Raw genomic sequence first — 24,539 nt, 5'->3', positions numbered from 1 at the left:
TTCAGCAATGATCAAAATTTGATGGGAGTGCTATGAGGCCAAAATCAGACTAACAGAATAATAATAGAGCTGATTTCATCTGAGGAGCATTCACCTCAATAAAAACAGAGCATATCAMTGTGAAAGGCCAAAGCAGGAATTAYTTATGCATTTGTGAAGCCAAAAAATAATCGTTTTAAGAGGCTTCAGTAAAAGAAGGGATCTAAGCACAGGAATACTAACAGGCAGACATGAGCATTAGCTGAAGCAGGTCCTCACAGAAAGAYAAGATACTAGATCTAATGTTGCAAATGAGAAAGGATGAGGAACTGCAAAGAGTAAAATCAAAATACACTGAAACTTGTTKATGCAATAGGGAAGATTATTTTTCTTCTGTTATCACTGCTAACTACAGTCCATTTAACACAGGACAAATGAATGGTTAATGTCTGTCATGACAGGTGACCATAGCTATAACACATTCATTGGCATAAGTTTAAGAGTATATCCTAAGATGGAAGTAAAGATAAAATGCATTTGTCTTTTAAAGTCATAGGATACTACACATCCACGAAATACTATCTGTTCACATAGCCCTGTTTTTAATAAGACACATTCCTTCTACAGCAAGGTGTCCCATGATCAGTATTCTCTTTCCAGTTCCACATGGAAACAGAAGTGTTTCATTTCAGTTCAGTTGTAAAACCCAGACTGGAAAGGGTCCAGAAATAGGTCCCCAGGCAATCTGGGAAATGCTTGCAGAAGGAGAGATGGGTATCTCCAAGYGTATTGTCTGCCTGCTGATTGCCACCAGCGCAGGATGGGGCATAAGGCGTTCCCCCCTACTTCCATCGCAGCTGGGTGGCTGCACGTAGGAGGCTGCGTTGGGCCCTCAGGGCTCACACATTCTTCTGCTGGATCCTGCAGTTTCTCTCAGGCTCCTCTGTTCCTGCTCGGAAGAGAAATATGTTTGCATGAACACTGATATAATCACAAAAGATCCCAGAAAAAATATCAAACTTCAGGTTAGGCTCCAGTTACCTTCCCTTGGGCAAGGAGTGCCTGGTACCAGCCAACTAAGCATTTCAGCTATTCAGCAGAACATTTCACTCTTTGCTTCAGATTTCTGAGTGTATCTTGTTTTTTCCTGTCATTTGCTGGACTTTTTTTTTTTTATTTCTTCAGCTACCACAAAACTTCTGCCCATAATTCATCTTTCATAATCATAATAGTAGGCTTTTAAAAAGCAGAGACGCTCTACCCCACTTTTATATATTGTCTTTCAGGGTAGATTTAGTGCAAGACCCTTAGAACTGGAGCTCAAACCTTCCTCTTTGTTTTTTGGGCAATTTCTGGACCATTTCTGGCTGTAATTCATATGAGCAGGTAGGAACTAAAACAATGAACTCAGACATATTTGGAAATACTGTTTTTTTTTTTTTTTTTTTTTTTTTTGCAGAAGCACAGCTGCTCACACCAAAGAAATACTGAACCAGACTACAGAACCCCTTCAGCTCCATAGGGCAAAAATACATAGTTTTTAGTTTGCTGAGTTAACACAGGCATTGCCTGTTAGCCATGATTTTGCTTATYCTTAGGGTGTCTACTGCAGTAACGYCCRGAGGATGCTYTTCTCTAYGCAGATGTAACCCTGGGGCAAACAGCCCGACCCAGAGCCTGCGGCCGCACGACACTGCCCAKCGCTTCGCGCAAGCGAGTGACAGCGGCCTGATGTCGTCATCCTCGCCCCGTGACGTCACGCGRTGCTGCCACTCCTTCCTACACGGCCAGCGCCTCCTTCCCGCGCCCCCACCGCCATCAAGATGGCGCCGGGCTGCCAGGACTAATGATGGCGGCTGCACCGCGGCGCGTGCGCACCGCCGCCGGGCGGGTGCGCATGCGCGGCGGGGCGGGGCGGGCTGCGGTTCGGTTTTTGGCGGGTGSCGGGGAGCGCGCGCGGCTGGTGGTGAGTGCGGCGGGGGAGAGGGGGGAAGGAYCAGGGATCCCCCGGGTAGGGGATCCCCTGAGCTTGAGGGGGTGGAAGGATCATGGATCCCCCGGGTAGAGGGTGGTGGTGTGGGGCAGGGGATCCCCTGGGTTTGCGGGGTAGAAGGATCATGGATCCTCTGGGTGGGGGTGGTGTGGGGCAGTGGATCCCCTGAGCTTGGGGGGTGGAAGGATCATGGATCCCCTGGGTATGGGGTGGTGTGGGGCAGGGGATTCCCTAAGCTTGAGGGGGTGGAAGGATCATGGATTCCCCGGGTATGGGGTGGTGTGGGGCAGTGGATCCCCTAAGCTTGGGGGGTGGAAGGATCATGGATTCCCCGGGTATGGGGTGGTGTGGGGCAGTGGATCCCCTAAGCTTGGGGGGTGGAAGGATCATGGATCCCCTGGGTATGGGGTGGTGTGGGGCAGTGGATCCCCTGAGCTTTGGGGGTGGAAGGATCATGGATCCTTCAGGTATGGGGTGGTATGGGGCAGTGGATCCCCTGAGCTTGGGGGGTGAAAGGATCATGGATTCCCCAGGTATGGGGTGGTGTGGGGCAGGGGATCCCCTGGGTTTGGGGGGTGGAAGGATCATGTATCCCCCGGGTAGGGTGTGGTGTGGGGCAGGGGATCCCCTGGGCTTTGGGGGTGGAAGGATCATGGATCCTTCAGGTATGGGGTGGTGTGGGGCAGGGGATCCCCTGGGCTTTGGGAGTGGAAGGATCATGGATCCTCCAGGTATGGGGTGGTGTGGGGCAGGGGATCCCCTGGGCTTTGGGGGTGGAAGGATCATGGATCCCCCAGGTAGTGGGTGGTGTGGGGCAGTGGATCCCCTGGGTTTGGGGGGTGGAATGATCATGGATCCCCCAGGTATGGGGTGGTGTGGGGCAGTGGATCCCCTGGGTTTGGGGGGTAGAATGATCATGGATCCCCCAGGTATGGGGTGGTGTGGGGCAGTGGATCCCCTGAGCTTGGGAGTGGAAGGGATCAGGGACCCACTGAGAGTCCCCAAAGGGATCTCTTGGATTTGGAGGTGGAAAGGGTCAGGGATCCCTGAAGTGGTGGATGAAGGGATCCTGTGGGTGGGGGTGGAAGGGATCAGGGAWGTCCTGGGCTTGAGGATGGAAAGGATCGAGGATCCCTTGGAAGGGAGGTTGAAGGGATCAGATTCCCCTAGGAGGGATCCTCTGGGAACAGAGGAGGGGATCCCGGATGGGGTGGGATGGAGGAATCAGATATCCACTGGGAGTGTGTGTGTGGGGGAGATCAGAGATCCCCTTGCCAAGGTGGGGGGGCTGCAGTGGATCCCAGGCAGGGGGAGAATCGGAGATTCCCTGGGATGGAGYGTACTTTTCTTTGCCGAAAATAAATATTCTGGAGCAACAAGCAGGAGAAAAATATTAAATGTGGAATGCATGAGCTACACAAAAATCCCTGCAGCACGAAGGCCAGCAGGCACCGTGGTTAGTGTTTGGGCTGGTGAGCAATGAGAGACGGTGCGAACCTCTYGGTCACAGGGTAACAGCCTTATAATGGAGCAGATCCAGCTGCCTTTGCCCTGCCCCACCTGTACAAGCTGGTGCTCGGGTGAAGGCAAGGCAAATGCTGTTCCAGGAGGATGCCAGCCTTGGCCTCTCTGGGGTTGTGCTCCAAAGGGGGTTGTACCCTTGGGTGCAGCTCTGCCATATCCTGAGTTCATCTGACCACAGGGCACAATCCTGCTCCTCCTGCCTCCCTGCTGCACTTCTCTGACTCCAGGATGAGTTGATTCAGAAAGCCAAACTGACAAAAAATTTTGTTTGGTTGGTTTTTTTTAAGGCTACTTTTCTACTGGTTTAGCTTCTGAGCAGCTCATGTTGGGATTGTATGACCTGACCATGTCCTTGGGGGAGTCAAAAAGGCATTACTCCTAGGCAGCTGCCAGGAGCTATGATCTGAGATAATTCACAAGGAAGCACAAAATCCCTGCTCTGACCAGTTGAATGACATGAACTAGGATTAATAGTGTTAATAAAGAATCTGGCTGAATTTAAAACTGGCAGCATGAAGGGTTAGCTCCTCTAAAACTCTTAGCTTCCATATTGGCTGCAGCTGTGGATAGGGTAAATACAAGCTTGTCTCAAATATCCAATCTCTCTTCTGAGTTTTGTAAAAATTAATTCAAAGAAAGCTTTGGTGGAGATGTAGTTTTACATATTTTCTTATTGTTTTACTTTTCCAGTGCTGTGGTCATTTCTTAACACTCAGGCTTTGGCTGAAAGGTCTGTAGGTTATCTAAGTCTGTGCATATCACAGACATGCATATAGCATTCAGGGACATCCACGCTATGGAGACATGCCTCACATTACAAACTCTACTTAGCGTTAGTTGATTTTGCTCTTGAGGTTCTTGTTCACTCTTCTGCTCTCTAACTCTGACCTGGTTCTTGCAATATTTCAAATATGTTACAGTTTGGAGGACAGACACCCTTTCTGTTTCTCTTAGAGACATCTGAGGCTCTCTCTTTGGCACAGTACCCAGATTATCTTCTTCCATGTGGACCCTACTGTAAAGATTCAAAGATGTGGTTTATTATTAAGTAACTTTTTTTTTCTACCCAGTGCTGATATTGATGTTAGCTCTACTAGATTCTCATCAAGAGCCACTGAAGAATAATTATATGGGGACAGATCATGGGTCCATCCAGCCTGTATCTGGTCTCTAGTAGTGGTGAGAATTAGTAGCTGTAACATTATGAAGAGTAGAAAAGCAGAGTAGCCATGTATTTATATATACCCCATATGATTTCCCAACCTTAAACTATTTGCAGGTCGGAATTTTGTGGGCTGGAGGTGTGTCTCATGTAACACAACAAAATCTCATGCAAGCCATCCTTAGTGGATTTCTCTTCTTGTTGTCCAGTCTTACCTTGATCCTTTATCTGTGCTTATTATTTTTCATTGACATACATACATATCTGCTAGTATCAGGCTGGGGAATAGAGGAGCTATGAGAAACGTACAATGTACATTTTTAAGAATAAGAACTATGTTGGAAGAAGGTACCAGGATTTCACTGTCTCCCAACATGTCCCTTTTTGGAAGGCTTGCTTTAGTTAAATGCAAATTATGATTATGATGCAGGACTGGTGAGATTAAAATGGTTATTATCTGGAACATGATAGACATTTTTTAAAATTCCTAGAAGTGATGGGGTTTGTTTCTAAAACTAATGCTCTTGTGCTACAGTGAGTTCAGCAGAGATCGACTTTAGGTGTAGAAAGTGTACATGGGGAATTTAAATTTAATGGAGTTCTCATCTGCAGCTATAAGCAAAAACAAACTAGTGGTTTACAAATAATCAAATAAAGAGTCTGATCTCCTGAATCCTTACTTTATCCATTTCAACAATACTAATTTTGTTCTCACCTTAACAGAGAATATTTTTCCCTGGGACTCTTGAAGAAATTCTGGTGAAATCATGGATGGTAAGATCTTTCCTACTGTTGACGTCTGACCAATAATTAGTTTCTAAATTCTTGTGTTCATAAAATTTGATCAAGTTTTTAAAACTTTGTCTTCCTTTAGCCAAAGTTGAAGTATTTTTTTTTAATGCCACTTGCTACTGCRCTTTAGTTTTGGTTGTTATTAGCTTGTTAATAGACTATCTTGGATGTTTTATTCCATGGCAGCTTTCCTCTAAGAAGTAACTTTGAGTTTAATTTTTGCCTCAGCTGATGATGACTTGGATCTGTTAGCCTCCCTCCTGGAAGAAAGTGAGGCTGCTGAGGAGAAGAGTCCTTCTGAGGAGGAAGACATYCCAGAGGAAGAGGGAGGAGAACCAGATGAATACGACGAGCTCTTCGATGCAGAGGATGATGCATCCTACACTGAGGAGGCTGATGCTGAGGATAGTGTGGTCGAGGAGCAGAAGGAGAATTTGGCTGCATTGTTTGGAGATGTGGATGACCTGCTGGAAGAGGAGGAAGAGGAAGAAGCTGTCCCGACTTCAGCTCCTAGTCAGGCAAAAGAGAAAACCAACCAAGAATTGCAAGGTTTCTGTAACAGCATATTTWATGTGATTTGCTATATTTATCATTTCTAGAGAACTATTGAGTGGAAAGTATGACTTAGAGCTACTCAGTTTAGATCAGATGATGCTCTGATAGAGAATATATTGGCATTCCTTGTGAAAAATATTGGATAGAGCAGTTTAAATTCAGTTTTTACTGCTCATTTGGCAAACGTTGCCATCCATTTGACCCAAAAGGAAGAACAGAGGGTTGGTAAGGGAGTCAGGGAGACTGAACTTGTTCTAGTGAGCAGGATGGAGAAGGTTACCTATGTGCCTGTACCTTGTCTGATGAATAGCAATGTTTTTTCTATCTTCAGGGGGCAGGTTTAGCTCAGTTGGTTAGAGCATGGTGCTGCTAATGCCAAGGTCATGGGTTCAATCCCTGTATGGGCTACGCTGAGGGTAGGACTAGATGATCTCCAGAGGTCCCTTCCAACCTTACCATTCTATAATTCAGGGCTATCATTCTGGCATCTTTTACCAGCACAACTTCCACTTCTCCCTTTAATGGTCTTAAACCACCATTTATCAGAACTGGGTCCTGTGGATCTTTGTCCCTCCCCTTGACTGAAATGTATTTTTAGGGGTCAAGTCACAGCTGTTGGCTTTGCTGACTAGACAAGAAGATTAGCTGGATTTCTAGATATTCAAGGCTTTAGTCATGTCCTGAACTTGTTTTTCATTGCTCTTACAGTACTTTTTTTTTTCTAGTTTCTAGAGCTCCTCTTTTGACCATTTATCTTACAGGGACATAGTTCATTTTTAGTTAGCAATAACAGTGTGATACCTCCCATGTAATTAGGGGTTTGTAAGCCAAAGCTTCATGAAAGATTACTGTCAGGTGATATGTGGCTGTGGGGAGACCTGCTGTTATCATGAGTTAGCAAAGTGGTGTGGTTGTTTCCAGATACAGAGAACCACTAAGATATGGATTTATGCTCCCCGTATTCCAACTCCAAAGTGCTTTATAAAGCAATGGGATAAATACTGGTTGACCAGCACTCAAGGCAAGAGTTCCTGCCATTGTGTAGCCAACAACCACTTTTATGCAGACTCAAACTATGAATCTGTTTCAGAGAGAGGAAACATTAATGAGATCCCAGGTCCTGCCTTGGAACAGCTGTGCAGGAAGTTCTGTCATACCAGCAGAGCCTTCCTAGGACACCYAGGCCACACACAGAATATATTTCATTATATGGGAAGCACTTCTTTGTGCTAAAGAATGCAATCATTAGTTATTTAAATTGTCTTATGTTCAGTAGGAAAGATGAATGCAACATGGCAAGCAATGTGCCATGATGAAGTCAAGTATTTATATGAGAGAAGTCAGCTCCTGGCTGTTTTGGGAAGTGTCCCTTCACTGAGCTATCTAGAACCAGAACTTGATCTGTATTCTGGGTCTAGTTTTTTTCTAAATTCCTATGATGTAGAGAAACTGCCAAACTTCTGGGGATCTCATAAATCTCTGTTTGCAATGACTTCCTAGCTATTGTCTTTATTATTCTTTTTTTTATTCTCCTTTCTTTCCTAGCTGAGCTGAGAAAATTGCAAGAACAGATGAAGACGTTACAAGAGCAGTTGCAAAAGACTGCTATTGGGCAGCCATCCAGTTCAGAGCCTGAGAAGAAAACCCCTGGTAATGAGACTAATTAAATGATTTTCTAATTGCTGGCCTCCCAGCATGCAGTTTATAGGCAGGACTCCAGACATCCTAAAGTGGGTGTTGAATAGTAAAGAGGGATGGTGGTCTGGTGTATTCTCATGCAGACTGTTTGTTTCCTGCAGCTACTGACTACTGTGACAATGCACTAAATCAAGGAGCTGCAGTTTTGGTATCTGTACCATGGGTTGATACTACATGGGATATCTTTTGTGAATAAAGAGCTCCAAGCTCTTCTGATGGAAGTATCCCTTCTTACTGGCAGGTGTTGGTATGCCCAGAAAATACAGCTATGTTTATTGTTATAACACATCGGGTATGGAAGTAACAAAACTAGGGTGARAAATGGCAAAACTGAAAAACAGGGGATGTTTCTACTTCCTATTGCTTGTGATTTCAGTAACATTCAGAATTTTGAGTCATCAAGGGGAAGAGCCATTGGGGCTTTTCCACTGTTGCACTTCAAATACTAGCAGCTCTGTGCAAGGGTTTCCATGTGGGTCTGTGACTTGGACTTGTTATTCAAAGAACTATTTAGTTTGGAACAATTCTTAGTATTTGAGTCCAGWTACTGAGATCTCATAAAATATTTTTTGGTTTTGTCGGCCAGGTAAATCACTCTGTCATCCATTAAAGGAAAGGAAAGTTCAGAAACTACAGGAGTCACCGTGTTTCTCGGCCCAGCTGGACAGTCCTTTACCAGCAGCCAAGCGACTAATCCAGAAATCAAAGACATCTCCAGCAGGTACCATTCTCAGTCTGCCTTTCACTAAACACTTGCTGAGCTTTTGTCCAGAAGTGTATCTAGTTCATAACAGCAGTATAGACACATCTGGACTGGTACTACATGAGCCAGTGCAGCAGTAACAATCTGCTCATTACTGGGTCAATTATTTTGTTCTTTGCAGTAGGTGCTATGCTCTGTACTGCTGTGGCAAAGCTGGTCACTGACAGCACTGTAGTTTGCAGCTGTTTATGCTACAGTTTAGCTTACTTGGAAAATAGGAGTCTCAGCAGCTCATCTCCAGGTAGAACTCATTGCTTGAGTTACATACAACTGATCTGGAGCTGTCTGTTCTTAGCTGACCAGGAGAACTTACTGTTTAATTGTGTTAGTCTCCTGTGTCTGGTTAGGAGTAAGTTAGCGTTGTCTTTATTTGGATTTTTTTTTCATTATCAAGACTTTTTCCTCCATTTTTTTCTTGCTAAAAGAGACCAAGACKCCTCCTCCACGGCAAGTTCTCAGTTTGGCATTCCAGCCTCTCAAGTCTGCCCCAGGGAACACATCCAGTAAAATGACCAGAGACAAGACTCCTCAGGTGCCCACATGCTCCAGTGCAACAGCTCAGCCTGTGTCTGTGGAAACCTTCTCTGGACTGAGATTAAGGTCAGCAGCCTGGCACTAAACTCTGTCTGGGGATCACCCTCAGATAGTGCGAGAGAGAATGCAATTGGGCCAACATCCTGCGATGCTGGCAACACAAGTGATGAGCAGAGGACTGGATTTCTGGTTTGCAATATTTGCACAGTTTGSCCGTGTCAGATTAGTCAATCATCACTAGCATTGACTGGTTGGTCTGTAAATAGGTAACACTGACATTTGGCTTATTACCATATTTCTATTTCTCTTTTCACCTGTGTGTTTTTCTGGCAAGTAAGCTATCATTTTGTTAGAACTGCCTCTCCTGGGATGTCCTCAGTGATGGAGGAAGGAAGCAGTGGATGTGTACAAGGCCTGATCATGCACCTGTTGYGCAGATTAAAGCAAAATGTACTGTTTGGAACCACTTGAGATTCCCCATACTWCTTCTGGCCGCAAGAGGTCTCTGAGTGCTTGTGGTGTACGTCTTCATCAGAAACCATGCTGGTTTTCAAATCCTTGCTCAAATACTCACAATATTTGTTCCATCCTGAAATGAACAGAATTAATGCAGGCTCAGGGCAAAGTTGTGGTGCAGGTATTCAGATAAAGAACAAATTGCATGATCGATAGCTTTCTTATATTTGTACAGTATCCCGAACTGAGGCTTTTGTTTCAGTTGATCTCAGGGTGAAATAAGATGCAGAGGCATTTGGAAGTGAGACATAATCTCCCCATGAGAATGCAGTGATCCTCAGGCATAGAGCACTAGGGAGTGCTGCAAGGAGTATCGTGCAAAGGTGGAGGATGGATAGATGCCAGTTGCCAGCTATAACTTGAAGAATTTAAAGACGTTTTTGCTGTGCTAGACGTTTTTGATTGTCCATTTATGACAAGGGATATRTTCTCTCTTACATGCTTTTGCTTGCTATAGAAAACCCCGTGTTTCATCAGCTGAAATGGAGAGGAAAATGGCTAATCGAAAGCTGATCAGACTGTCACAAATAAGGAACAAATCTGCTGGAGAAAATTTGGAGGAAACAGACTGGGTAACATTTGGAGTCATAGTAAAGAAGGTCACTCCTCAGAGCTCAAATAATGTAAGTAACTTCATTGTATCCCTCGCTCAGAACTAGCAAAATGCTGGTCATCTTTGCTGAGAAACTAATTAGATTTTTAGTTTCATCAACCAGCTCCATCGAATTAATGAAAAGCTAATCTTTTAAATATCTTGGCTTACCTGGTTTCATGCAGTGATGCTGGTTTCAGTCCTCAGTTTAAGTCATTAGTTGATCTGGTGCTATTGTCCTGATCTGTAAAATTACTGTAATTACTGTTAAAAGTTTGGCCATGACGTAAATCTCTAAATCTATTCATCCACTGTTACATGTTAAATACCAGCGTAAGAGAAAGGATCCTCAATCCCTTTCTAGACAGTGAGAGATCTCTTGTTTTAAGTGTGCCAGCAAATGCTGCTTCCTTCATTTCCCTAGAGGTCATTCTATCCTATATGTTGTACATGTCCTATAGAAAGTAATTTATAAAACAGAATATATGGGTATGCTTTGGTTTCATTTGTTCAGTTGGGTTAAAACCTCTATTCAGTGAGCAGGAGTGCTATCTGGCTGTTAATATCAGGAAAACTGGTGGTAACAGCAGCATCTGTTACAACTCCTACAGCTACTCTTGTTGGTGCTGTTAATGTGCTGTTCTGGTCTATAAGAAGCCTAGAACTGGAGATGTGGCATGGCTGGACATATTGTATAAAACTACCACTGGGATTACCTTGTGCTTTTTCAAAGCAGGAGACCTCAGGAATAAACAAAATCAAAATAACTCAAAAGAGGATGCAATCAGTGTCCTCTATTGAGAGCTAAAAGGAAAGTGAATATCTGTTACAGGGCAGAACCTTCAGTATTTGGCGGCTGAACGACCTACGGGATCTCAATCAGTGTGTCTCACTGTTCTTGTTTGGTGATGTCCACAAAGAGCACTGGAAGACCGACCAAGGCACAGTCATTGGGTTGCTCAATGCTAATCTCATGAAACCTAAAGAGGGCTCAGATGAGGTGAGATGATTTTTCACTTGCCCATTAAAAATGGATAAAAATGGATAAAAATCCATGGCTAAACTTTTTCAAATCTGCTTGAGATTTATCTTCATAACACATATTAAGGCTGAAATCATAGCAGTCTGCTGTACTAGTTTAAATTTCGTTCAARTATTTGTACAGTGTATATTTGCTCATGGCCTTTTGGAAGCCCAGACTTCAAAAGTCCCTGTTATCCTATGCAGATTGCTGACTGCTGCTCCATTGCATGAGGGTTTGTGCTGTGAAGTTTGGCTAGAAATCTCTTGAGAGGCCTCTAGGCTCCCAGAGGGTCAGATCCTAGTGCTTGGCCAGTGAATGACTTTTAGTTGATACCAAACTGAACCAATGACCTAAGCCAATGACTTCTGGAGAGAACCCATCCAGTCCTCATCAAGCTATGTTCTTATTTCTTTCTAGGTGTGTTTGTCTGTTGACCATCCCCAGAAGATCCTCCTCATGGGTGAAGCCCTGGACATGGGGACCTGCAAAGCCAGGAAGAAGAATGGTGATCCCTGTGCACAGATTGTGAACTTGGTCTGTATCTCAGTGGTTAGGACATCCTTAATATGGCTGCTGCTTTTGTGTTGATGCTCTTACTCTTTGACTAATTTAGGTGTATTGAAATACTGRGAGGTGAAACCGAGTACTGTAATTCCCTAAATGGAAGGGTGGTGCTGTAGTGGAAAGAGATGGTCTTTACCCATGACTGTCCCCATCTCCAGACCCTCTCCCAATCCTYTGTGCCAGTACCAGCATCCATGCAGTGCTCAGGGGAACTCATCATAGGTAAAACAAATAGATTTTTTTTCTTGGGGGAATAGTTGTGTTTTTTGGAGATGATGATAACCACAATGAGTTCCCAGGTCCAGTGTGTGCGCAAGCTGCCAGAATATATATATTTGCCTGTGGAAGAGAAGTAGGAGCAAACATGAGAAARATAGTGGGTTTCTTTTTTTGGCGACAGCACTGGTTTGCACTGGTAACCGTAACTATAGTAAAAAATATTTTATACAATAAACCAGTATGCTCATTTAAAGTACTTGCAGAACTCCATTGCAAATATCTCTTCATGACTACAGTGATGTTACGATACTTGAAAAGATCTGCATCTGAGTCAGAAAGGCCATTGTTAGTAGGGCAGAATTTAGACGGAGAGGAGAAGATGAAGAGTATGCCAGGAGTGGGAAGAGGGCAGATACAGAAGGTACTTGCAGCAAAACAGGACTGTGATTGCAGATACACCCAGCCTGTGCACTGGGTTCTCGGTCTCAACAGGGAGATGTTCTGGTGTCACCTGGAACAAGCCATGGTGGATGGAGGCTGTCTGGCAAAAAGACCTCCTGAAGGAATTGACTACTRTTTACTTAGAATCATAGAATCACAGAATCAGTAAGGTTGGAAGGGACCTCTGGAGACCATCTAGTCCAGCCTCCCCGCTCAGCAGGGGCACCTAGAGCATGTTAGACAGGGTTGCATCCAGGCAGGCCTTGAATATCTCCAGAGAAGGAGACTCCACAACCTCTCTGGGCAATCTGTGCCAGTGCTCCGTCACTCTCACAGGGAAGAAATTCCCCCTCATGKTCAGGYGGAACTTCCTGTGGTTCAGTTTCTGCCCATTGCCTCTTGTCCTGGCACACGGGGTGACTGAAAAGAGTTTGGCCCCGTCCCCTTGACACCCTCCCTTCAGGTACTTGTACRCATTGATCAGATCCCCCCTCAGKCTTCTCTTCCTCAGGCTGAAGAGGCCCAGCTCTCACAGCTGTTCCTCATAGGGCAGGTGCAAATGCTTAATAATAAGTTCATTGTTGTTATATGACTTTGGGGCAGGTGAATACCTAACAAGAGAATGGAGTAATTTCTTTTTGTTGGTAAAAAGTTAAAGAACACCCTGAATGAGTGCTGTTATGATACTGCTGTCTCTGACAGATTGACTCACTATCTTCAATTCCAAAGCCCTGTGGATTGACACTGAAACCTGTTTAATTTGAAGTGCGTGAAATGCCTTTCTTTGGCACTAGTTTTTCTTTGTGATTAAACCAGTTAGAGAATGGTATACAGTTCAGAAGCATGAAGCCTTTACGTGTCTACAGAATATGTCACAAGGACTTGGAACTTCAGCTGACTTGAACCAAGCAATGCCCTTCAGATTCCTGGGATGAGAAAGTCCTCAATGTACAGGATTTTACTTTTTTACAGTGATTAGAATGTGAAATTTTAACTTGGCTTTTTCGTTGCTGAGTTGCGGACATATGTTTACTGAGTTGAGTGATTGCAGGAGAGCTACAATGGAGCTGTGCCTTCAGTTTAGCTGCCAAAAGATAAACTTGGTTGAGGGAATGAAGTATATTGTAATTGCTTGTGTTCTGCAACAGCTCTATCCCTTTTCTTTTCTTCAGAATGACTGTGAATATTGTCAGTATCATGTACAATCCCAGTACAAGAAGCTCAGCTCAAAGCGGGCAGATTTGCAGTCCACCTTCTCTGGAGGCCGTGTACCCAAGAAAATTGCTCGGAAAAATCCCAGTTTGAAGGAGAGGCTGTGTCAGGATGGGTTTTACTATGGAGGCGTCTCTTCAGCAGCGTATGCGGCCTCAGTGTAAGATAAAACGGCTCATTTACCTAGAGCTAAAGCACATTTTTCTGCCTTTGAACAGTTTCACTTTGTTATACAAGTGAGCCTGAAACTAGCTTCAAGAAATTGCATGTAGTTAGTGCTTCCTTTGACTTAAGTACATTCATCAAAAAAGAATAAATGCCTCGTGTTTGGTATAATCCTCCAGGACTCACAGAATAACAGAGCTGGTATTTGATAGGAAAACTTTAGCCACATCTAGTCTTTGACCTCGTCCTGGTATGTGGCAGGGCGATGTTTCTAGCTCTAAATTAGTACTGTGTTGTGAAGCCAGATGGTGTTGTGTTGCAGAACACGAATGAACTTCATCATGAGCCTGCCTGGATGCAAGCCTGTCTAACATGCTCTTGGGGACCCTGCTTGAGCAGAGGGGTTGGACTAGATGACCTCCAGAGGTCCCTTCCAACCTTACCGATTCTGTGATTCTGTGAGGTCCCAAGCATTTGAATTTCCAAGACAGTATTTTCAGTGCTGTTCCTGTACCAAAATTTGTCATGGCTCATTACATTTTAATCCCAGGCTCAGCATATTCTCTTCCTTGACTGAGATAGAGTATCACTGTGTGTTAATAAAGAGACAGTAGTACATCCTGTGTATTACTAAGTAACCAAAGTCAGTAGATCTGTATGCATCTCATGCTAGCCTTGAGGCATTAGGGCATACATCCAAATCCCACTGAAGTCAGCTGTGCAAAGACTTGAGTGACAGCTAGATCCCTGTGCTTACACACTGCTTTGCTTCCCTTCCACTGCAGTCCAATAACCTGTGCAACTCCAAAGTAATGAAGCAATTCCAGCTCTCTACATCTTTGGAGCTAACTGTGAGCAAGGCTTAGCTGTGACGTGTTTAGTATTCTCTCAACGTTTAGGAAATACATATTTCAATCCAGGGAGAAATGGGAGACTCTAAACATYGTACTGGTATTTGGATTTAGATCCCAGGCCTTCCCAAAGATGGGTCATAGGAGAGAGGACCCAGTCTGGATTGAGTAAAGGACAACTGGAGCTTTGTTGAAGCATTAGATTAGTATTTAAGCTCTTGTTCCTGCTCTAAGCATGGAGAAACTCTGATGTTCTGATTTTGTTTTTTTCCTTCTTTCTAGTGCAGCAGCTACAGTGCCAAAAAGGAAAATTCAAACCACTCTCTCCAATCTGGTCGTGAGAGGAGTTGATGCAATTGTCCAGGAAACCAGGCAGAAAATTGGTACCTAACAACCTATGTAGTCTCTTTTCCCATCATATATTTTCAACTTGGTGTGTAGCTGTGTCCCCAGAATCTGTCATTSACTGAACAAATCTGGCAATTGGTTTGCTACAAAGATAGCCATTTGCAGGCTGCTTTCTCAATTGACCTAAACTCCTTTTCCCTCCTGAGATCACAACTGCAAGGGAAATGTAGCTAAGCAACTGTGTACCTCCATGTATCATTTGCCGTTGGTGCCMCTAAATTAAGTCTCCTGCTCTGTCTTTGGACAGTGACAGAAGGTCTTTGCCAGATTAAYGGGAAATTGAAACTCTAAGAACTTTGAACCAGAGAATTTATTTTAATTGATTAAAATAAATGACTTCTGTCAGTCTCAAGGGATTCCAAGGAATACAAAGTATAAAGCAGAAAYAGCTCTGCAATGCAGGTGACCTCCTGATTACCCAACCTGTTTCTACCACCTTTATTTTCGTGTTCTTCAAAGCATGTTCCTTCCGTAGCCTTTGGGAAGTCACTGAACTTCTCTGCCTCCATTTTCTTTCTGCAAAGCACTTAATATGATGGCTCTCTTTATACTCRGTGGACAGCAAATGATAGATTATTCAAACTGTATGTTCTAGATGCCTCTTAAATGTCTAAACTCTCTTTCAGTTTCCCACAGTTGTCTGCATTTCTGGCAACATAGTGTGTGTCCTGGCCCTAGCTTTTAGCTGGTCTTAATTCTCCGGTGATAATATTTAATACCTTTTAARCATTCCAAAAATAGGAATTGTAGAAGTACCTCAGACTGTCAAGGCTGGTGGAGGACTAGCTAATGAAATTCCTGAAGGGGTGGAAATGTCTATTGACATTGTGATGTGTTTGAGGACAAGGCCTCAAGAAACCTAATGGAACTAAGAAGTTGGCCCTGCTTTGAGGGGAGAGCTTGACCAGATGACTTCCAGGGTTCCCTTCCAACCTAAATTACCTCTAAAACCAGGCTTTCCCTTCCTTGCTCTCAATTTGTTGAGYTTCTGCCTTTTCCACTCTAGGTGTGGCAAAGAGACCTGCGCTATGTTCTGAGGAGTTCAAAGAACTGCTGGCACAGCCAACCTTTGGAGCACGAAACCTCTGCAAACACTGGACCAAAGCTGGTATGTTCTTTGTGCCCAGTGGAAAGCCCACTCCTGATAACAACTCAGCTTCTTCTAAGCAAAAATTAGTTTAGTTTTGTTTTTTCTTTCTTTCAGATGCTGAAAAGAAGCAAGGGGCCAATTTCCAGTCTATCTCTGCTTCAGCACTGCTCAGGCAACAGAAACAGAAACTGCTGGAGGCCAGAAAAAAGCGATCTGAAGAGATTCAGAGGCGGTAATACAAACAGGCTTTTATAGGAAGGGACCCCTTATTGTGGCCTTAAGCATAGCTGTGGAGGCATTTTGCTGTTTTTATAGGAARTGTTTATTCAGTGGAGAAGCAAACACTCCAGTGCAGTACCCAGCAGTGGGAAGGTGTAATGGGAGGAGGCTGATTAGAGTAGGAAACTGGGGTCAAGATTTTTGGTTCTGTTCATCACTGGCTTGTAGTGATCCTCTGAACCTAAGATTTGCCAAGTACTTTTGTGCATCTCTTGTATACAAACTTAACAAAAACCCCACGTGGACCATACTGGGTGAAATTGAGGTTGAAATAGCCAAGTAGCCACAACAGGAGCCAAAACAGAACCTAGAGCAGGAGTAGAACAGTAGGCACAATCATAGTGATATTTCCTCCAAATACTCTTCCAGCCTCTGACAGTGTGTGGCTCAGGGACTTCCTAAGGTACAGTGCTTTCTGTTAGAGTATCTCTGAAGAGATTCTTTTTTCTAATCTCTCTATCAGGATCTGTGTAAACGTAAGACTTTAATTGACTCCTGTGACAAGGAGTTCCTGTTCTGTGAAGAAACTTGTCCTTCCACATGCTTTCAGCTCCCACCTCCCAGCTTCATTTGATAATTCTATCTGATTTTTGTTTTGGAAAGAAATTGGTGGTTCACTCTTTTTTCAGCCTTCTCTAAGTCACTCTTGATTTCAGCAGTCCAGTGAGTTCCTTACCTGCCTTATTTTGCTCTCCTGAGTGGCTGAATTGCTGCATGTTTTACTAGCAATAKAAGGCCAGTTAATCAAAAATAATAATTTCTGGACCCCTTGGCATTCATACCTGCTTCTTAAACCTTTCTGTTTCTGTGACTTGTGTCTTTATTTCAGCTGATTATTTTTGCCTTCTTCAAAGGTTTCTCCAGAACACAAGTAAAGCCAGCTGCTCCACACTTCTGTCCTCCTCCAGACAGTCTTCACTCTCTTCCCCAACACCTGGGTCAGAGTTTCCCAAAGCTGCAAAAATGTCAACTCCCCAAAGGCCCAGGCTTGGTACAGGCTTCTCAGAAGGAGAAGATATCCTCTTCTATGATGGGTCTCCACCTCCTGCACCAAAGCTAGACAGCTTGGCTGAAGCCAAAAAGGTAACAACTCTTTGAGTGGGTGGGTTTTGAGTGTCAGAAAGGGGAGTTTAAGGGAAGTTTGTGGTAATAGAGGAGTTTGATCAAACATAGGCTGCCTCAGTGCTGATTTTGATGAAGTTCCAGATCCATGGAATCAGATTGATCTGTATTACAGTACATAATAAACCTCTGGTTCCAAACAGCTGGTAGTACCAAGGTCCATGCTACTGTCTTGACTGTAGTCAACTTTAAGAACAGCAGAACAGCTGCTARAGGAAGACCTACCTTGGCCATAGGAGCTAGTGTCTCTTGTTAATTTAAAATCCACCTGGTTTGGTCACGTGTTAATTATTTTACAAGCATGAAAACTCTTGAATACTGGGGAGGGGCAAGGGATTTCTGCTGGAAAATCCTGGAATGGTGCAASAGTTGTTCTTTGTCTTTGCAAGTGAGGAGTATTGTGGATGTGTCTGTTTGCCAGGTATGCGACAGTGAATTCTATTGGTTTAACTATGTTGTTTCTTGAGTCTGAATAATTTTGGTTCCTAGCCAAAACAGACTGCATTGTTTCTTGGCAGAGATCTGCTCCCTATCTGTCGAGGAAACATATCTTTTCCATCAAGTCTAGTAGGAAGAAGGATCCAACATTGTAGGACAATGAGATAAAATAGTTTTATGCAATTTTCTATTAGTTCCCAATTATTACTGATTTATGTGGAAACCTCCATTGTTYATTTTTCCTCTGGTAAGCTTAAGARATCTGTGAAGCACTTCAAGCACAGCTGCAGAGATTCCAAACCTGATAATGCATCAGGAAGAGTCATTTTATGGACTGGCAAGTGATCACAGGTTGGATGATGTGGTGAATTACCACATGCACAGAAGAGCTGGGRATATTGTTGGGCCTCTTTTTTGCCYGGCTCCATCCTTGGGCCAGTGGATCTTGCCTCTTCTAGTTGAGAGACTCAACKCTCAGAGACTTCCTCTGCTACTTCTGGAACTAGTTATGTGGGAGCCAGACTGGTCAGCTACACATTCACCACTTTTTCCTGTTTTCTAGCTAGCTGCAATACACCGACTACGAGCAAAAGGCCAGATTCTTGCTAAAACTGATCCAAACAGTGTCAAGCGGAAAAGATCTGATCTTAGTGATGTCCTAGAAATTACTGAAAGAGTTGAGAAAAATGTTGCTCAACCACAGGAAGCAGGAAATGGTATGTAATGTTAGTCTCTAGAACATAAAGGATGTGCTTATGTCCTGCTGAACAGAGCACCCGTTACTGTGTTAACAGCTTATGTGCTGTGCCAAAGAGAGGCCAAACTAAATTCATTTGGAACTTAAAGGGTTTATTGCATAGAGGACCTGGCTCAAAAGCTAAATGATCCCTAACCTTATGGAGATAAACTATAAGATGTAGTCTACAATAAGCTTCTGGTCCTCCTCTCCAACTTCTTTGCTCTAGCATTTGAGTACCAATGGATGCAATGGATGGGTGACTTAAYCAAGGGAACAATTTCTGGTAAAATTCCTCCTCTGTGAGGAGRAATTTCTTCACTGTCAGAGTGGCAGAGCACTGGCACAGGTTGCCCAGAGAGGTTGTGGAGTCTCCTTCTCTGGAGATATTCAAAGCCTGCCTGGATGCAACCCTGTCTAACATGCTCTAGGTGACCCTGCTTGAGTAGGAGGGCTGGAATAGATGAACTCCAGAGTTTCCTTCCAACCTTACCAATTCTGTGATTCTGTGAAACCAAGAAATAATCACACCTGGGGATGTATCTGAATTTTACTCTGGAAYGTGAGTTTCCCTACTGCTGATTTATTGTGTGACCTTGGGTGAATTGCTTAATCTTATTCAAGCTTCTGCATCAGTACGGAGGAGAACACCGATTGYTCTCCCAGGAGTACTGTGAAACTTCCTAGTATAGTGCTTTGAGAGAGGACTTGATGTTAATATTTATACGCTTCTAATTTCCTGAATCCATCTTTGAACTTGCCTTCATATTCTTCTGAACTACTAAAACCTGTTATTTGACCTGAACATCTGCCTGAAACACCTGAGATTTCCAAAGTCTACTGTGACGATTATGCTTAGAAATCACAGCCTTGTTTTGAGTTTGGCCTCTGTAGCACTAATTCCTCTTGTTTCCCTAGATATGAATGAACTGGAGCCTGCCCAAAAGAAACGTCGAGAACAGCTGGCCTATCTGGAATCAGAAGAGTTCCAGAAAATCCTAAATGCAAAGTCCAAGCACACGGGCRTCTTGAAAGAGGTATGGCCTCAATCCAACCATGTTTGAGTACTCAAAAGTAGGGAGCTGCCTGGACTTCCCTGTAATGATTTCAGTGAGAAGCAGGCACCCAAACATATGATAGACACCAAATCATTTTGAAGAGGAGGGTCAAGGGTTTCTGAGCACACAGGGTATGGTGCCTACAGATCTGTATTATTACCATAGACATGGTAAGGTYAAGTTGCTGTCATATTTATTTGCTGTGTTTGCAAGATTCAGTGAAGCTTCCTGGTCAGCAGATGATSAAAGAAATCCCTCTGCTTTAAAGCTAGTGAACTTAAGGACTTCTCCATCTTTACCATCTCCAATATTTATCCCAGAGGGGACAGGCCGCCCAGCTTCCAATTGCCTGAGTCCCTGCTGTAACACAGTGGACAACTGGTTAGAGGGCGGTATCTGTGCAAGATCTTTCTTCCCTCCAGGAAAGATGGACACTTGCCTGTTTTGTCCTTCATTTCTTCTCATTTTGACCAYTTAAATCCTGTGACCACCTCAGTCTGGGACTTGTGTGAGTTGTGRGGCCTGCAAAATGTCAACACTTGCACTGATGAGCTAAGAGGTAGCATTTCTCCCATCAAGGTCATCGCTGAATGTGTTTCCAGGAGGTGCAGCACCYCCAGCAGCACAGGACTTTTGTCTTTTGTACACAGTGTTTTAGGATGAAGTCCTGGTTCTTTTAAGGTCTTCTGAGGAGTGCCATTTTGGCTAAGAACCAAACCTATTCACTATACCTGCCTATTGACCTCTCCCTGTGCTCTTGTGCATGCTCATTTCAGTAGCATGTATTGTTGTTAAACCCTTCCACTGTCTCACTTCAGATGAGATGACATGAGAGATGGCTGTTTTTCAGTGGTGGTAGAACACGTGCACTATGTGCATTTAAAAAAAATATATATATATATATAGTGTTTCCTCCCAGACTGCAGGCTGCATCAGTCAGGCCCAGTGACTTGCCCAAAGGCTRGATGTGAGGTGACTTCTCCCATCTTTTTTTCCCCACAATCCTTCTCCTATGCTTTGACAGGCTGAGGCTGAGCTGCAGGAACAATATTTTCAGCCACTAGTGAAAAAGGAAGAAATGGAAGAGAAGATGAGAAACATTAAAGAAGTAAARTGTCGAGTTGTGACATGTAAAACGGTAAGTGAAGGGGAACAGTGACACAGCACAGAGAGGTCAGAATGACAGCAAGGGAGTGAGGCTGGACTGCACGGAGGGTGCGGGACCTTCCTGCTGACTCCCTTYAGTCAGTCTCTTGGCCACAGTTTGGTGCCAGGATTAAATGGAGACCGTTTCATTCTGTGTGACTGCTGTAAAGAGCAGCTCATGCAGCAATGGCTTGGAGGTACTGCGGAATCAGGAAGGCAGACTTTAGTACTGGGCTGAACATTTCAACTTGGTGTTTGTGTCAGCAGCCAGTGGACCCTGGACGTTGGTGTCCTGGCATCTGTTGATCACAGTTCCTTCCCCTGAAGTGCTTTGTACCAGGACCCTCAGGATAAATGAAGCCCAGTGCCTGGAAAACAACAGAGACTCCTTTTTCTGCTGTTCCAGGGACTCTACCATCAGAAGGAGGAGTGGAGCTTTATTACTGTCTCAAGCATACTGAAGGAAGGGAAGAATTACTTCCCATCCCTGGAGTTTCAGCCCTGCTGTACTTTCCCCTCTCACAGCCTTTCCTATTTGTCTGGGGTGGCATGGAGGGCTATTCTGTGCCCTGCATGGTGCTAGGAGCAGGCCCATGGTTTGTGGCAAAGAGGAGAGCGCAGCATTAGAAGGAGGAGTGATAAAGCCACAATGATTTTTCAGATTGGTGGGTGCCTTGGGATGGGAGAAGAGAGGGGGATGTTCCTCTGGATGCTCAGCTCTCAGCAGCCCACAGAACTGCTCTTACACACTAGTGAAACACTCACAGCTCTCTCTCTCTCTCTCCTCTCTGACAGTGTAATTACACCTATTTCAAGCCTCTGGAGACATGTGTGCAGGATAACCATGACTACCACTGGCATGATGGCCTCAAGCGATTTTTCAAATGTCCTTGTGGCAACCGAGCTATTTCCCTTGACAGGCTCCCCAAAAAGTCCTGCAGGTAGGCAGYGAGCCTCTGAGCCTCATAAACAGTAACAAAGGTTTTTATACTGTCCACTCATAAGTAAAYTATCACATTAGCATGTACTAAGACTTGAATGTTAGCTGTTGCTGCTAAGTGGTGTAAAAAAGGTGGGGGCTAGTTTTGGACAAGCACACACATGCACCCCGCAAATGGATACCCCAATGGTCCTCACCTTTCATCTTCATCTTTCAGTACCTGTGGCCTCTTCAAATGGGAGCGAGATGGGATGCTGAAGGTAAGCATGAGCCAGCAGGTTCTGAACACCTGAGCTGTCTGGCTGCTTTTCTTGGTGCTTTTGCCCCAGGCTTTGCATCAGTGCTCTGCAAAATCGAGCAGCTCTGCATCTTCTCAGATACTTACTGGTGAYGTACTGTCACTCTGTGTGCATTGTGAGATAGAATGAGATACAATAGGCAAACCTTCTCGGCTGCTTTAGTGGAGTTTCTCCTTGCTTTTTGTTCTTGAAGTTTCATTTCAATGAACTCCTGGGGATTTTGCATTTGACTAGATTTGTAAGAACTCTGAATGTCAAAATTTTAGAGCTTCTGTCAAAATTATATCAGATAATTTAGCCCTGCCACAACTTCTGTCATAGAACTATTTGATGAGAAACCATCTTGCTACACATTTAACTTCCTTTTCTACATGGTTTATCTTTCTAGGAGAAGAAAGGTCCAAAGATTGGTGGAGAAACACTTTTACCAAGAGGAGAAGAACAACCAAAATTCCTCAACAGTCTTAAGTGATCTGCAGTTGATTTTTTTTTTCCACAACACAGGGATGCATTTCTATGTTTAAACCACACATATATTTACTGCAAAGCTAAGAGGATTCTGGTTTTAGGAGTGAATGAACAGAGAAATGACTTCTAATGAAAAGGACATCCATGAAGTTTCCACCAGACCACTGCATCAATTCTCAGTTTTGATCTTTTTTWAAAATTGATTGAATAAGGCTGCATGTGAAACACATGTTGATGCCTGTTCTTAGTAACAACTTATTTACTAGATTTAGCCTAGGAAAGAGACAGCTAKTGTGGAATTTGTACCAAGAAATCTCTAGGGATCCCACATATATGTTGAATGACTGGCTTAGAATGACCCCACCAGAATTTTAAATGACAAACCATCATGAACCGGGAGGACTGCAGACTCCACGAACTTGTAAAGTTAATAACACAGTGCCTAAGGCCATCATGCTGTTCCGGTTCAGCTGTGCCAGCACTGGAAGGAATTCTCTTGCTGCTAGCAGTGTACAGCTGCAGTGGTGTTCAGCTGTGGACAGTCATAACAGTGTGTGAGAGGGTTATGTCCACACAGCACTGTTCCATGTCTCTGAAATTGCTCACCTGGACCCTTCGGAACAGATTTCAGGTTGTTGCTGTGTTGCCTCTGTGGCCTATGTGTTCAATAACACTSAAATGGCTTTGGCACTGCAAACTAGCAGTGTGTATGCTGCAGACTAATCATAGCTCCTGTAAAAGCCTTCTCCAAACTGCACAGCCTGAACTGGCTTCCGCACACTATCTGCAGTACAGTATCTACAGCTGCAGACCTGCAGCTCCACTTTCAAAAAGGCGTTTTAATGAATCTGTGTGCAAGTGATTTTAAAGGCCTGAAAGATTACATTTGATAGCTTTTGCTAGCATTTTAAACTTTTTGAAAATCCCTCTTGGTCTTTACCCTGTCAGCCTTAGATGCTGGCATGGCAGCCTAGAAGACAGTAGCTGTTTCAGACCAAGCTGAATGCCGTCTCCAAGAGGTGGTCAGAAGGGCTGTCCTTATACAGGCATTTCTGTGAAAGCACATCCCTGTAGGGATGCTGGCTGCATTCATGTAGGTTTTCCTGGACCTGAGCCTTCTGCTGTCCCCAGCTCGTGCCTAGTAGGATCATAGGGTCTTTTAGGTACCTAAAATCACTACCTCTATGATTTGGTGAAACTGCCACAAACTGTATCCCGTGTGTCAGTGTTATTGTAGATACCTTTCGCCTTATTCTTTGTTTACACAGGAGCTGGAAAGAATTAAGTTCCTCAATTTTGGGCAGCTGGACAGATTTACCTCTGTATACTGCAGCCTTTGTCTCCAACTGGTGCTAGTGCTGAGCAGGTCTGCTCAGCATATTAGATTTGTTTCAGTCTTGTGTCAGTACCATTTGATGGAGGAGGAGTCACTGTTTGACTGTAGATATGTAACTGTGTCATACTCCCTATAGATTCGTCATTCAGAATAGCTTTAAATACAGTGCACAATAAAACACTGCCTGGGTTTGCATGGTATCATTTTTCTGAAGAAGAGGAAGAGCTGCTTGCTCTCAGCATCCTGGTTTGCCTAAGAGTTCATTGCTGAATCACCAAAAGGAGTTGGCTCTTGGTCCATAACTCCAACTGTGCACAAAACCAATGAGAAATTTCACATTGGTAACAACCTTCAGCAGGTAAGTTGAAAGCTTCACGCGTTCCTGAGTTCCTGCTCCTTTGACTGAAGCAAAGGAAGTTGCTGCAGAATTAACTGCCAAAGATGGGATAATGCTTTATCTTCATGAATGCACTGTGATAGGTAGGCATATATGTCTGGCCTCTCTGAGAGCCAAGGAAGAGCCACACCACTGCTCTAAAGTTATTCTTGCATTATTATTATACTGGATGTGAGCTAGCTGTGGGCCCAGCAGAGTCTGGTGCAAATGTTGATGTGACCTGCCCAACCTCTTTTTT

The 24,539-nt window shown here is 44.0% G+C and overlaps 1 protein-coding gene across 1 annotated transcript; it reads left to right on the top strand.

Moving 5' to 3' along the window:
• Positions 1–1,904: 1,904 nt before the first annotated feature.
• Positions 1,905–24,093, top strand: MCM10 (minichromosome maintenance 10 replication initiation factor). Its single transcript, XM_085299201.1, has 20 exons — positions 1,905–1,945; positions 5,382–5,432; positions 5,679–5,999; positions 7,551–7,655; positions 8,290–8,424; positions 8,892–9,066; positions 9,974–10,139; positions 10,941–11,108; positions 11,550–11,666; positions 13,529–13,728; positions 14,867–14,967; positions 15,999–16,100; positions 16,197–16,314; positions 17,216–17,444; positions 18,484–18,637; positions 19,576–19,694; positions 20,740–20,853; positions 21,657–21,802; positions 22,019–22,061; positions 22,489–24,093. Exons 2-20 carry the CDS (start codon positions 5,426–5,428, stop codon positions 22,570–22,572), a joined length of 2,604 nt encoding a protein of 867 aa, XP_085155327.1. The 5' UTR covers positions 1,905–1,945; positions 5,382–5,425; the 3' UTR covers positions 22,573–24,093.
• Positions 24,094–24,539: the final 446 nt, after the last annotated feature.

Source organism: Rhea americana, unplaced genomic scaffold, assembly GCF_003343005.1.
Source record: "Rhea americana isolate MKP2758 unplaced genomic scaffold, rheAme1 scaffold_1, whole genome shotgun sequence".
In the NCBI taxonomy this organism is placed as follows: domain Eukaryota; kingdom Metazoa; phylum Chordata; class Aves; order Rheiformes; family Rheidae; genus Rhea; species Rhea americana.
This window is presented reverse-complemented; position numbering and strand designations above follow the sequence as displayed.